The sequence below is a fragment of the Ostrinia nubilalis genome, chromosome 24 (genome assembly GCF_963855985.1).
Source record: "Ostrinia nubilalis chromosome 24, ilOstNubi1.1, whole genome shotgun sequence".
Taxonomy (NCBI): Eukaryota; Metazoa; Arthropoda; class Insecta; order Lepidoptera; family Crambidae; genus Ostrinia; species Ostrinia nubilalis.
Window position 1 is genome coordinate 10,788,093 of NC_087111.1, and position 14,975 is coordinate 10,803,067.

At 39.2% G+C, this 14,975-nt stretch overlaps 1 protein-coding gene across 1 annotated transcript in view; it reads right to left on the reverse strand.

Moving 5' to 3' along the window:
- The window catches only part of LOC135083669 (uncharacterized), a 34,293-nt gene extending 19,720 nt beyond the window's left edge, over positions 1–14,573 (reverse strand). The window contains exon 1 of the mRNA XM_063978378.1: positions 14,481–14,573. Within this exon, the coding sequence (XP_063834448.1) occupies positions 14,481–14,573 (93 nt within the window). The remainder of the gene's footprint in view (positions 1–14,480) is intronic.
- Positions 14,574–14,975: the final 402 nt, after the last annotated feature.

Below are 14,975 nucleotides of genomic sequence, written 5' to 3' on the forward strand. Positions count from 1 at the left end.
AAAAAAAATAAAACCGACTTCAAATGCGTGAACACAAAAAAAAAACTAAAAATTGAAAATATTGCGTATAAAAAAGTTCATCCCCAATTTTCCACCCTTGGGGGTGAAATATTTTCTTCAAATTCGCATGAAACCACCCTTTTGATAATACCTATTCAACAAAAAAATAATCGTTCAAATTGATTTATAATCGGCGGAGATATTGCGTATAAAAAAGTTCATCCCCAATTTTCCACCCTTGGGGGTTGTTTTTTCTATTATTAAATTTAAATGGGACCACCCTTCAGGTATTACCTATACGCCGAAAAAAGATTTGTTCAAATCGGTTCATAATTGGCGGAGTTATCGCGTAACAAACATAGAAAAAAAAAAACATACGGGTCGAATTGAGAACCTCCTCCTTTTTTGAAGTCGGTTGATAAACACAACTAGTTAGCAGCGCCCCCTGGGGAGCGCGCGTCACTTACTATGACAAATCGCGGTGGCTCCCTCTAGCGGCGCAGCTATTTCAGTTTTATTATACGTTAAAGTGAATAATTTCGCCGCCTACCCTCGAGTTAACGGGTCGTCTAGGGGTAAACACGAGTTCGGGTCAGAATGTTCAGTTTTTGTTATTAGGGAAATCGTGGAATTTTCATTTTGTTTTGAATAATGAGGATAAGGATTGTGCATAATTTTGTGGGCTGTTTACCATATTTTTACTGGTTAAAATAAGTTTGGAAAATGTGACATCTTCTACGATTTGTAAGAACTGAGATTACGAGTTGTAGTAGTTAGTAGAATTTATGTCTTATTTAAATCAACCTAGTTCAGGCTAAAAGGACTATGTAAACTCTAGCATAAAAAGTTGAAAAAAGCTCGTACCTACTGTTGCAAAGCTTTTGTAAAGCTCGATTATTTTTACGAATAAACTATTTATATATGATCGGACTTACAAAGGCTAGGTACGAGCGTGTCTTGCAAAGCACATAATTATTTCAGTCAATTAAAAGACAGGCAGAGAAGTGAAGCTGTATCTCACTAAATAGAAAGTGATTATCAGGCTGAAGGTGGAGTCAGTAGTCCTCAACCACAGAGGAACTGGCTATCTTACCTCTAACTGCTGAAACACCATGCTGTTACTTTTTTTCAAAAAGGTTAGGCTACAATGCAAATCCTTGACCCAGTCTTTTAGGCTCATTGTGCAGAAGATTTTTCTCAAATTTTTGATAGAATTCTTCGTTTCTAAAAAATCGAGCGCCAAAATAAAAAAAATCGGTACTGCTACTTGAAAATCAAAGTATTAGCTACTACTGCACCGACTCAGTATTTTTAATCAAATAAGAACTCCAAAGAGTCCAGAATAAAGTACAATATACAAAGAGCGCCAGGGCACGTCCCGTCGCCGTGACGTCAGCGCAAGTTTAACGAATAAACTTCGAGCTATGTTAAGGAATTAGTTTCTTCCGCTAACGTACTCTTGGGTTCTGGTGCAAGTCAGGATGTAAAAGCGGGCAAAAAATCAAACTTTTTAAACCAGAATTTCAGAGTTTACAAACAAAAGAGTTAGGCCCAGAACAGACGGTGCAACGCAACTGCAACTTTCTGATAATTTTGATGAATGAAACTGAAACTGGAAGTTTCAAACTGGTCACGTCATGTGTGGTCTCTTAGCGGACGCTATGGCAGAAACTTAGATGCAACTCAAAAGTAACTAGCAGTTGCAGTTTCGTTGCAGTTCGTTTCACCGTCTGTTCTGGGCCTTACAGTTTAGACTATTGTTCTAAGACCATTCCATTGCCATTGCACCAGCACATTTTTAAGGTTGGTCTACATCTCCTTACGCTATTGCGAAAAGTGTGATAGTTGAAACGATAAAGTGATTTTAAATCATCTCAATAAACAGCATGTGGTTTTGTAAAACAACGCCCATCTCAGGGGTGGTGAAAATAATTACACAAAAAATAATATAAATAAAAATTTAATACCGCCCGCGCTTGTTACCGCTCGCACCACCCCCGCGTACCCCGCTACACTACTAAGTACATGCGGCCGCCATCCTGAGAGAGCGGGGGGCCTGACTGATAGCTCGTCCGCTTAATAGTATAATTTTTCCATGTTTTATTTTATTTTTTGGCATCAGTGTCGTATACTACCACCCCTGAGGAGATGGGCGTTGTTTTACCAAACCACACTATACAGTGTGTCCGGGCATGTAGTGATCAAACTTTAAAGGCGTAATCTATGGACAATTTTATCGATGAAAATACTTCAAATTTGGGGCTTGACCCATTTCTCGAAAAATTACATCGATTTAAGTTTTTAATTTTTAGTTTACACCACTTCTTTAAAAAACAAGTGAAAGCGTGGGTAGCTTAACATTAATAGGCAAATATTTTATATCATGCGATAGCCAATAAAATTATCTATTAGTAGAAGAAGAAAACAGACACAAGTTTCATACATTTTATGGGAGTAAGAATGGATTTAATTAGAAAAATACATTACTTTTTTCACTTCTTTTTCAATTATTTTCCAACACAAGAAAAACCAGGTCGTTAAGGTATGTTTTATTTGCATTGTATTTTTAGTATTTGAGCTATTCTACAAAAGGAATTAAATTAAATTTCTTAGTCTACGTCTATTAGTTTCGACGTAATTGTTGAACAAAGATACCCCTTCCCAGCTGTTTCCATAGTAATCGGAATAGGTTGTGTGATTCTTTCAGGCAGTGCATTTTCGCATGTCGCGTGCGCTATAGAATAGCTCAAATACTAATAATACAATGCAAATAAAACATACCTTAACGACCTGGTTTTTCTTGTGTTGGAAAATAACTGAAAAAGAAGTGAAAAAAGTAATGTATTTTTCTAATTAAATCCATTCTTACTTCCATAAAATGTATGAAACTTGTGTCTGCTTTCTTCTTCTACTAATTAGATAATTTTATTGGCTATCGAATGATATAAAATATTTGCCTATTAATGTTAAGCTACCCACGCTTTCACTTGTTTTTTAAAGAAGAGGTGTAAACTAAAAATTAAAAACTTAAATCGATGTAATTTTTCGAGAAATGGGTCAGGCCCCAAATTTGAAGTATTTTCATCGATAAAATTGTCCATAGATTACGCCCTTAAAGTTTGATCACTACATGCCCGGACACACTGTATATAGCTATAGTCTGGTCCGTGAGCACGTAGAATTTTGTCCAATGACCCCAAGCTACCCATCCTTATTGCTCGCGCGTAATTATGTTGCTATCGCGCTCGCACACTCACTGCGGGTGCCAGTCGCACAGTCGCGACAGCAATATAATTACGCGCGAGCGATAAGGATGGGTCATTGGACAAAATTCTACGTGCTCACGGACCGGGCTTTAGTCTCTTATCAATTACACCACGCACCACTCTGCCCGTATTGTCCTCCAACATTATATTTCGCGGGGAACTTATGAGGACAGACTTTTGTGTCCAGGCGTCGACACAGATTCCTACCTACAGCTGATATTGACTTATAGACGTAACTTTGAGCAACTTTGTCATAGAGATTTGACCACCTTTCTTCTAGAGCAATTTGCTGAAGTTTCGCTGATCATATTTTTTTAACGGTCGACGAAGCATGTGGGTCAAGGTGGAAGAGGGAAAAGGTTTGGTGCTTCTTATTTCAACATTAAGTTACTGGTTTCATAAAAAGTGACGTATGAACTGGTATTATCTTTATTGCACAACTTACAAAACTGATAATTTAGAGAACTATAAAAGTCATGGGACACTATCAACTCTGAAAGGGATTAATAGATATCGCGTTTACGTTACAGTGAGGATATGTGTGCGTTGCAGTACGGAGTTTTACACAAAGAATACTGACCGCCTCGAGTTGATACGGTTACGATCCGTTTCTGGGTTGATAAGTGTGCTTCGTCCTTTAGGCTGTCTTATCACTAGGAATAAGAAGTGATCTCTTCGACCTAAGGAGATAAGACCAACTTAACTACAAATACATAGTTTAATTATTATGTACCAAAATCATTTCATGTTTTAACCATTGCAGTATTGTATGTTTCAAAAGCTAGTCCTTAAGCACTTTGAGACCCACTAAGGCCTCAGCCTCGAACTTAGCGGGCAGCGGGGCGGCGGCGGCGGCGGCGCGGGAGCGGCAGGATCTTATGCGTAAAATCAAATAGACCGGTTCTCGAAAACAGCGGCGCGGCAGCGGCGCCGGAGCGGGCAACGAGCGGGCAGCGGCGAGGGAGCGGGCAACGAGCGGGCAGCGCACTCCTTCTTTTGCCCACAATAAATCGAGCGTTAGGAATAAATTTGAATCGAAATAAAATTGTCGCCGTTGTTCAGACATTTCGTTTGCGAATAAAAACAAATATCTCGACAACACAACCCCGAACACAACACTTCGCCGCTAAAGCGCCGCGCGAGCTGCCCGCTTGTTTCGAGAACGGGTCTGCGTTGCCCGCCCCGCTCCAGCGCCGCCGCCGCTCCCGCCCCGCTGCCCGCTAAGTTCGAGGCTGAGGCCTAAAACTTCGAAAGAAAATATGAAAAAAATATTAAAGTGCTCCACGAACTAAAAAAACTATACTTCAAAAGACACATTTAGAAGTTCTCCTTAACAAGGCTGTTACCTATTCAGGCTTTCAGCGCAATATAAATTGTTGAAGAAGGCCCATTTTTCGATATTTTTTGTAGGTGAACTTTTCAGTCACATCCACGTTGACCAATCGTCCAGTAAACGAAGACCACTGAACTCCCGGGGGAAAGTTGAACTGTCATTGGACCCGCAACGAAATTACGAGTAATCAGTAAATCATAATACGGGACTTTTTCCACCTCTTGTTCTCACCGCTGCAACTCCTGCATGTGTAGCCAGGATCTACAGCTTGAGCGCCAATAAAAACCCAACTAGTGAAGGTCAAGTTTGTCCCGGGGGAAATAAACTGTCATTGGACCCGCAAAGAAATTATGGGAAGCACCTGAATGCGGGCAGCGCAGCACTGGTCGTTGACGAAGTCTTTGGAGGAACCCTGTGTCCGGAATTATTGGGCGTCATTTGGTTGAAACGATCTTTTTAGGGTTCCGTACCTCAAAAGGAAAAAACGGAACCCTTATAGGATCACTTTGTTGTCCGTCCGTCCGTCTGTCAAGACCCTTTATCTCAAGAACGCGTGAACGTATCAAGCTGAAATTCACATGAAATACTCAGGTCTATTGTCCCTTTAAGCTGTGAAAATATCAATCTTCTAAGCCAAGCCAATCAAAAGATACAGCCGATTATGTCGATATTTTCAACAAATTTTCGACACTCGCAAAGGAATCAAAACCTACAGGATACTTCCCGTAAACTCAGAATCTTGAAATTTGGCATAAAGCATTGTCATATAATGCAAATATAGGAAAAATTGCGAAAATTACATTTTTTTAGTTATATAATATAATAAAAATATTTTAATAAAATGAAACTTACTACCTTATTTCTCACGAACGAATAAAGGTATCAAATTGAAATTTATACCAAATACCTAAATCTATTGTCCCTTTAAGAAGTAAAAAAATCAAACTTCTAAGTTAACGCGATCAAAAGATACAGCAGTTTATACCGACACCTTAGACGAATTTCCGTCACACGCTAGGGAATCAAAACCTACAAGGTACTTCCTGTGAACTCAGAATCTTGAAATTCGGCACGAAGCAACGTTATATAGTACAGATAAAGGAAAAATTGCGAAAATGATAAATTTGAAGTTATATAAAATTTAAAATATTATTTTTGCTTACATGACATAAAATATTTTTTTAATAATTATAAACTTACTACCTACCCTTTTTCACATGAACGCGTAGAGATATTAAAGTTGAAATTCATATCAAACACTTCTTAAATCTAATTGCCTCTAAACTGTGAGAAATTCTAAATCAACGCAAAAATTCAAAACGCTGAGGTAGGTACCTACCTATAATGCAAATATAGGAAAAATAATCATACCGCATATTTTGAAATTCGCCACTACTCGCAACGGAATCAAGTAAGTAATTTGATTTAATACGTCATAAATTGTAAACCGCTACGTTTGTACGGCGGAACCCTCGGTGTGCGAGCCCGACTCGCACTTGGCCGGTTTTTTTTACCCGACTGCGCTAGACAGAGGGTTAAGTTTCAGTAAGCGAGGCTACTCATCGCACTTCGCTCGCTCCCACCCTGCACCACTAACACACATACCTAAACATGCTTCAAGCCCTCGGGACGAGTGCAGGCGCGTCAGGAATGATGACGTCATCAGAAGTTTGTGGTCTCCTATTAAACGCCATAGGCCGCGTACATCGTCACACAGGCCGCGTCACAATGCGTACTAAGAAAAGTAAAATAAATAAATAAAAATGTTTTTAAGTACTGTTATGGTCTCTTTCAGACGTCGGCGTATTGACAACGAACATCAAAGGAACGTTTGACGCTGACGTCATATGTCGCGTACAACTTAGTATTCTGGATTCTCTATTCTTAGGAGACCCTAAAGTCCAGTCGCCAAGCAGATAGAATTTCCCATCTTTATCGCTCGCATGTAATTATATTGCTGTCACGCTCGCACACTTACTGCGGCCGCGGCCGTCCGTCGCACACTCGCGACAGCAATATAATTACGTGCGAGTGATAAGGATGGGTAGCTTGGGGTCATTGGACGAAATTCTATCTACTCGGTGGCCGGACTTTAAGCCTAAGCGAGGCTACTCATCGCACTTCTGTCGCTCCCATCCTGCCCCACTAACACACATACCTAAACATGCTCTGAGCCCTCGGGACGAGTGCCACGAGTGGTTCTCGCTGCAGGCGAGCCTGGAATAATGACGTCATCAGAGTTTCAACCGGGGCCGCGTTTAGAAATCTTGGCGCGAAGCTAATGGTTTAGAATGTGGAGGCTGCTGTATCTTTTTAGATGAAATAAAATAAATAGAAACATTATTTACCAAGTTAGTAAGTTATTTACTATGGTACGTGCACAAGATTTTAGTTCCTCTTTTATAAGATACCCATAATGTGGGAAGAAAGTGAGAAGTGCTGCTTATATTTTTTAATAATGGGTACCTACAGCCAAAGAGTGTCGGCTGATGCCAGTGTGGAAATTTGGTGTGACGACGGACTTATATTATTTTCGTTCGTTTTAACCTTACGCGGACCACTGCTGGACAAAGGCCTTCCCCAAGTATATATGTATAAAAGGTAAAAGAATAACAAAAAAACTTAGAGCTTAGGCTGGGTTGCACCACCTAACTTTGACCGTAACTATAACGACAACCGGTGTTTTATGTATGAAATTGTTGACGTTTGTTAGAGTCAAAGTAAGATGGTGCAACCCAGCCTTAATTACTGAAATACTAATTAGCGAAACAAAAATCTTTCTAATTTCAAACTAGATTGTAACACGTCTCAAAAATGTACTTCTTCTAAATATAAAAGATGTCCACCGTACTCTTATTTAAGAATAATTCTTGCCTGTTTAAATAATCCAGAGACAAAGAAAAAACTCTGTAACAAAGACAGTGCACCAAGCAGCGGACTATAATGAAAAGTAAACAGCGAACGCACAAACCTCATTAATTCCGAAAGGTGTAAAATACAGACAAAAGAGTTACAAAAACCACAGAAAAGTAACTTACGGTGTTTTGCTGGGCTGCCCGGATGTTTTAAATTAATTTATCAAAGGCGACGTGAGTGCTTCCAATATATGCAAGGCCATAAACATGCATATTGTTATGACCTATCAAATCGCCATAAAATGTATTTTACTAGCTTTTGCCCACGACTTCACTTGCATGAAGTTCAATCTGTCATAAGAAAGACTATCGCGCATAATATTTTATGTCTGTTTAAAAAACCAGATAAGAATTATCCTATTGCATTTCCCTTAGCCTCAAAAAATATCAGAATCTATACCTTTCATCTAAATCGATTCAGTAGTTTTAAGCGTAAAAAAGTTGCAGACCGAGTTACTTTATTTTGCATTAATAATATTAGTTTAAATTTTACTGTATCATCTAAGGTAAATAAAATAAAAATTTATAAATTAATATCCTTGGACATTTACACTGCGCCTCTAGTCCCAAACTAAGCAAAGCTTGTACTATGGGTACTAGACAAATAAAGTAAAATATGTTTATAGACTTATAAACTTATAGAATAAACTGTAAGTATAATCGATAGTACATCAGACTGTCCTGTACAGTGTACATTTAAATTGTACAATTTCGAGTACATATACCGACCAGTGTGCTTACCATGAGTTTACGTTAGGTGTGCTCGCTAGCGACTGCGTAAAAAAATGACATTATTTGTATGACATATTGTGCAGCGACCCTAGCGGCTACTTTCAAGAAACAAAATCTTCATAGAGATTTTTGACGTATTCGCTAGCGAGCACACCTAATGTAAACTCATGGTAGGTACACAGACCACATATCGTGGCAACTTATGACTGAACTTCATATGAGAATATTGGTCGGTCGCATGGCTTGGTTAGCGTACTGGACTACTATGATTTAAAAATTAAAGATTTATTACGAAATATCCAAAGAAAATCTCAATATTACTCGTTGAAATTTATTAATATTTAATACAACCCCGAAAAAATATACCCATTCATTATGCAAACCTTTTAATCAAATCAATTTGTATTCCCCAAGGAGTCTGATACATTTTTCTAAAGAAAGTAAACTTAATTGTGAAGGCTTTACGTCTACCATTTAATAAACTCTAGAGCACCTGGTGCTTGGAGTCAGGTTACCTTAACGAGACAGGCAAAAGTGAACCTTGTTAGTGGGTATTAAAGTACAATGTGCTATGGAAAGTGATGGAGCAACACCTGTCAAGCGATAATGAACCGTATCCTAAGCCGATAGAAATGGCTTAAAAAGTATAAAAAATATAAGAGGTATGAAATATTTAACTCAAGAATGTTGTAATGAGGCATAGGGTAGGACATGAGGGATATGACAACGTTTCCAAGATCTATAGGTGTAAAAAAAAGCTTTCTCTATGGCTACTGAAACATTTGACCATGAAAAATTCGATGCGATTGTTCATCCATGTCAGATGTCGTGTCTTTTTTCAGTCTGCATAGTACTCATAGAAGATCTTAACTCTGAAGAGAATGATCATGGAATACTATGGAGTTAAATAACTGTCTTAGGGCGCCTTCAAATTAAAGGCGTGAGGAAGCGCTGCCGTGGCGTCACTATGGCACTTGCAGCACCACTACTAGTTTTCTTCATACAATTTCTAGAAGCGCAGTTGCAGCGTACCTCATGTACCTCATCAAAGGTAGCAAGACGGCGCTGGATGCAGGCCGCTACCAACCGGTCAAAAAAATGCAAATCACTGGGGGAGATCTATGTGCAGTGGACGTCCTGTGGCAGAAATACCATCATTTCATCATCATTGATGATGATGAGTTGCAGCGTTACTACCGTTATGTGCTACAGTGGTGCCACCGCAGCGCATTCTCACGCCTCTAATTTAAAGGCTCCCTAAATGTGTTTCTAAGGTAGCGCTTGACTGAGTCAATGCCAGGTATAGGAGCGGCAAAGGTAACATTGACTTATGCGTTTGTTAGTCGTATACCTCGAAATCAAAAAAAAATCCGTAGCTTTTCACCTATTCGCATTTCGCCGCGATATCAAAATTTCTGAATAGATTTTTATTCTTGTAGTATAATTTTTGATCGCTAATTACAATTGTCTAAAAAATTCATAGTAGATTTACTTTCCTGCCTGTCTTCACTGTAGTCGCTTTTCACCTTGATAGATATTTGTTTGTAATGCGTTATTCTGTTCGTTAGTCTGATTAAAACTCGAGAACGGCTGGGTCGATTGAGCTGATTTTGGTGTTAAAATGTTTGTCGTAGTCCAGGGTAGGTCTAAACGGTGTGCAAATAAGGAAAGATTTGCTTATTATTACATATTGCCACTGTTGTAAAAATCTATTCAAAATATATGCGGCTTTAAATAGGCTATTGATAATACATGCTACATCAAAATTTGCTACTGTTGTAAAAATCTGTTAAAAATATATGCTAGTAACAAAATGTACTACCAATATTACACGCTGCAACAAAAAACGCTATCACGGTGAAATGCGAATAGGTGAAAAGCTACAAGGATTTTTTGATTTCGAGGTATACGACTAACAAACGGACTTATGACGTGACAGAGTACGAGTATACAAATTTAAAAGAAATCTGAAGTCTCGTTGACGTTTGATGTCTCAAAGGTGTTTTTGAGCTCCCATTCCTCAGGCACTGACTAAGATAAGTCTAGACCTAAGACCGAAGATTTTGTCTAAAAACGTAATAGATACAGTGCACGTAAGAACTATTTCACTTCACCCACGCATATTGATATCCCTCAATACCCAGTAACTCAGCCACGTCTCCCCGATCCTTCATCTCAATAAAACCTTCAACTCGCAAAACAAACAGTACAAAAACGATTTATTTCACACGAGCCAAGTTACGTGGTATTAAATACGCTCGCGTCTCTTGGGTCTTGGAACTTGGAACAGAAGTGGAATTTCAATAACATCTAGATGCACTAGGGCTTGGTACGGCTTGGTCTGTCAGACACATAATATGTTGTAACTGGGCTGTCAGAAAACGGTTTCAAGGCGATGAATGTAACGTTTTTACCAGCGTCTATATCAAGTGTTCAACTTGATATAGACGCTGGTAAAAACGTTACATTGTTGTAACTGAACTGAAAGGTAATGCAACAGACACAAACATGGTCTTCACTGTAAGTAACTTGCTTTTAAAGGCAATCCATTCAAATGTTCAAGCGAGAAGCTTAAGACCGAACGAGATGGAGGACTGTTGTGGACGCCCTCTGCCCCATCTAGGGGACATAGGACCATAAGTCAAAAGTCAAAGTCATTCAAATGTTCGCTGATTGAGTCAGTCATAATAATGTAGGTATGTTCAGAGACATTTGACGCATTTGTTAAATCTTTCCGGATATAACGAGTAAGTTTCTTTAAAAATTTAATATCCATCATTACTCGCATCACGTATCAACGCGACATACGCCCGTATTTACAAACATCATCTCTCTCAACAAGAGGGTGACACAAACCAATCACAGAGTTCTATTCAACGCTGTGCGTTCGATTTTCTGACTCACTTAAGCAAGCATCGTTTGTGAATACGGGCGACAGTGTTACACGTCTCTACCTCGTAAATGCTACACGATGCGATTAATGTATGTAAGCGTTAGGTTGCGTTTTTTTGCAAACTAGCTTAAAATATGTAATACGACATCACGTAGGGAACTATAATCATAAAATCGTACGTATACTTTGTTCGTTTACATATTTTCAAACCTAAATAGTACCTACCTAGAGTTTGTCTTGTGAATATTTTAAAAAATACAGACACACCGCCCTACGTGATATGTAGATAAAACGTGTGTTTTCTTCAAGGCCTTTCTCTAGACCTGTAATTCAGCCTTTTTACATTTCGCCTAGATTTCTTTTTATTTGCATACTTCTTGCTCTACGAAATATTGCGTATTCACTTTTCGAAGAAAGCATACAAGGTGGGTAATGTAAATAAATATGGCGTCTTTTACAACTCAAAGCTTTTAAGACAAGACCTTTTTTGCTTACAGAAATCTATACTTAATATTATAAATGCGAAAGTAACTCTGTCTGTCTTGCTTTCACGCCTAAACCACTGAACCGATTTTGATGAAATTTGGCATAGAGATAGTTTGAGTCCCGGGAAAGGACATAGGATAGTTTTTATCCCGGTTTTTGAAACAGGGACGCGCGCGATAAAGTTTTTCTGTGACAGACAAAATTCCACGCGGGCGAAGCCGCGGGCGGAAAGCTAGTATTATAAGCTGCAATATTTAGAGCATAAATAAAATAAAGTATCGTATCAAGGCAAGATATGGGCCTAACATCATCATAAATCAAGTTTTCGGAGTATTTTCTCAATACAGACTTTAAATAACAAAACCCTGATCAACAACTTGAAACGTGCATTAAATAAAATGATCATCAAACCCATCAAGTTACAGCTGCAATCCCAGTTGCTTGAATATTTAAATGCCAAAATAACTTTGTACATAAGGCGAACTTAATGCACTAAAGCGTTCTCGACCAGTTTACCTTTGGGTTGAGCAGAAAAGAAATTTGTTTGGCGGTACTTCTAGTGCAAAGAAAAAACAAAGACAAATATGCTACATACATACATAAATACAGTGTGAGTCACAATAAAGTGCACATACCAAATTAGGTGAAACTAGACTCATTTTCATCGACAAAAAAGAGGTCAAAAAATTTCTGAGTTACAAATAGAATAATATCTATTTATTTATTTATCCCAACTTAAATAAATACAGGTCTCAACGTCACATATTTTCTCTATTTCAATATTACGCAAAAGCTCAAAATCATCCTGAACTTATCCGATTTTCAAGGCGTTAAGATATTTTCAACCGACTTCAAAAAAGGAGGAGGTTCTCAATTCGACCCGTATGTTTTTTTTTTCTATGTTTGTTACGCGATAACTCCGCCAATTATGAACCGATTTGAACAAATCTTTTTTCTGCGTATAGGTAATACCTCAAGGGTGGTCCCATTTAAATTTAATAATAGAAAAAACAATCCCCAAGGGTGGAAAATTGGGGATGAACTTTTTTATACGCAATATCTCCGCCGATTATAAATCAATTTGAACGATTATTTTTTTGTTGAATAGGTATTATCAAAAGGGTGGTTTCATGCGAATTTGAAGAAAATATTTCACCCCCAAGGGTGGAAAATTGGGGATGAACTTTTTTATACGCAATATTTTCAATTTTTAGTTTTTTTTTGTGTTCACGCATTTGAAGTCGGTTTTATTTTTTTAAAAAGTTAATTATTAATTTATCTGTATCTTAACACGATTACTTCCTCATCGGAGATAAGAGATCACTTCAGATTATTCCAGTCGAGCGAGCAAAGTACGCGTCTAAGCTTAACGCCTCGGCCTTATGATCTTTGGAATGTATTGATTGAGCTATTTTGGGATTAGGAATAGATTTTGAATGGATAAATTTTAGTTGGAAGATAACATTTTAGAAACATATTAATATGTGCCTGCGACGTCGTACGCGTGAAAATAGTTTGAATAATATTTTCCGTTTTTGCAACATTTTTCTTTACTGCTCTGCCCTTATTGGCTGGCCTGGATGTGAGCACACTCCGTGGTCGTTTTTCACTGGAAAGGGGCAGTATGGATTCGGCATCATCATAGATTAAGTTTGGTTTTTGTAACGCTTAATTTTAAGCGTTATTACAAATTTAACTTCGAGCAACATTTGCTACGTATACTACGAGATGCTACGAAGAATATAATTGCTACGATTCCGTAGCAGTGTAGCACTAGCAGGCTACACCACGCATCGTAGCGCGTAGCGTTAGGACGCGTAGTTGCTTATTCTCATTTCGATTTTCATATAAAAGAGCATTTCCATTTACAAATTCTTGATACTTACTTAGGACTAAGTAAGGACAGAGCGTACTTTCGCTTAGTCTCAACCACTTCTATACGAAGAAGTTCTGTAACGACACTTCTACATTAGTTTACTCTACAGTTCAAGTAACTTCATGTTCACAGTTCCTCTATTATTAATATAATACTTTGGAGCAGCTTCACGTAGAGACTCCTGACACATTTTAGCTCCCATTGTTAAATAAACATTGTGTGAAATAATTGCCCGCCCCAAACATACGTAGAACGGTACAAAACTAGTAATGTAGTGCCCTCTCATAGCAAACGCAGCGTGACACAGATGTAGTGCCGGATATATTGCCACAGTGAAGGTTGATGTAGTAAGTAATGTTCAAGCAGAATTATGCCCGTTTTCACCATCAATCCCTAATCTTTTTTTTTTTATAAATAAGCATTTCTTTATTTCTTTCACAATCCAATAATACAGTGAAACACAACTTGCTATGTACTATTTAAACAGGATAAGATTGTAAGAGAACTGGAGTCTGAACTAGGCGAGAAGCTAGTACTACAGAGCGCCAGTACTCTCCTCTCTCGATAATGGCCGGAGAATCTTTAAGTGACCCCTATGGTAACAAATAATAGGAATTTTGTTTATGTAGGGGTCATTTAAAAATAAGGGATTGATGGTGAAAATGGGCATTAGGCTCTTAATGGTCAATAATTTGTAACAAAAAAGTTTTCGAGTGACGACTACAGTCAGGAAAACTAAATGTAGGCAAGAGCACCTGGATGCCGGTGAGTACGGAAGGCTCGCACGGCGTACCATTGGCGCAATCCGCCCGGTGCTAAAAGAATGGGTAGAAAGAAAACACGGTCACCTCACTTACCGATTGGTGCAGATGCTAACCGGCCATGGGGCCTTTGGTTGGTACCTGCATCACATCGCCAGGAGGGAACCGACCCCTGAATGCCATGAGTGCGGCGCTGCAGAGGACACGGTGGACCATACCCTCGTGGATTGTCCGGCTTGGGTTCGGCAGCGTCGCTCTCTGGTTTCAGCGGTAGGCGTAGACCTTTCGCTCTCCAGCATAGTTAAAGCCATGCTGGAAAACGAGACTGCCTGGAAAGAGATGGCCTCTTTTTGTGAAGAAATTATGTCACAAAAGGAGGCCTCGGAACGGGCCAGGGAGGAGGATCCCCTCGCTGACCCGATCCGCAGAAAGCGAAGAGGTAGACGGAGAAGGCAATACGCTGCCCTCCTCCATCAACCTCTGGCAGCGAGACCGTAGGCATTGGGTCAGGGGCCCCGACGCCTACATTGTAGTCCCGCCAGTCTGGGGGCAAACATGCTCCGCCTTATTGCCTGAGGCCCGGCAACTGCCAGGTCGTGCGTGGAGGGGGAGTGGAAGTCGACCAAACGGGTTCCCACTCCTCCTCGACACACGATGCACGGTTTATAGTGGATAGGTTTAGTGGGTAGGGTCCGCTAAATAGGACGAGCCCC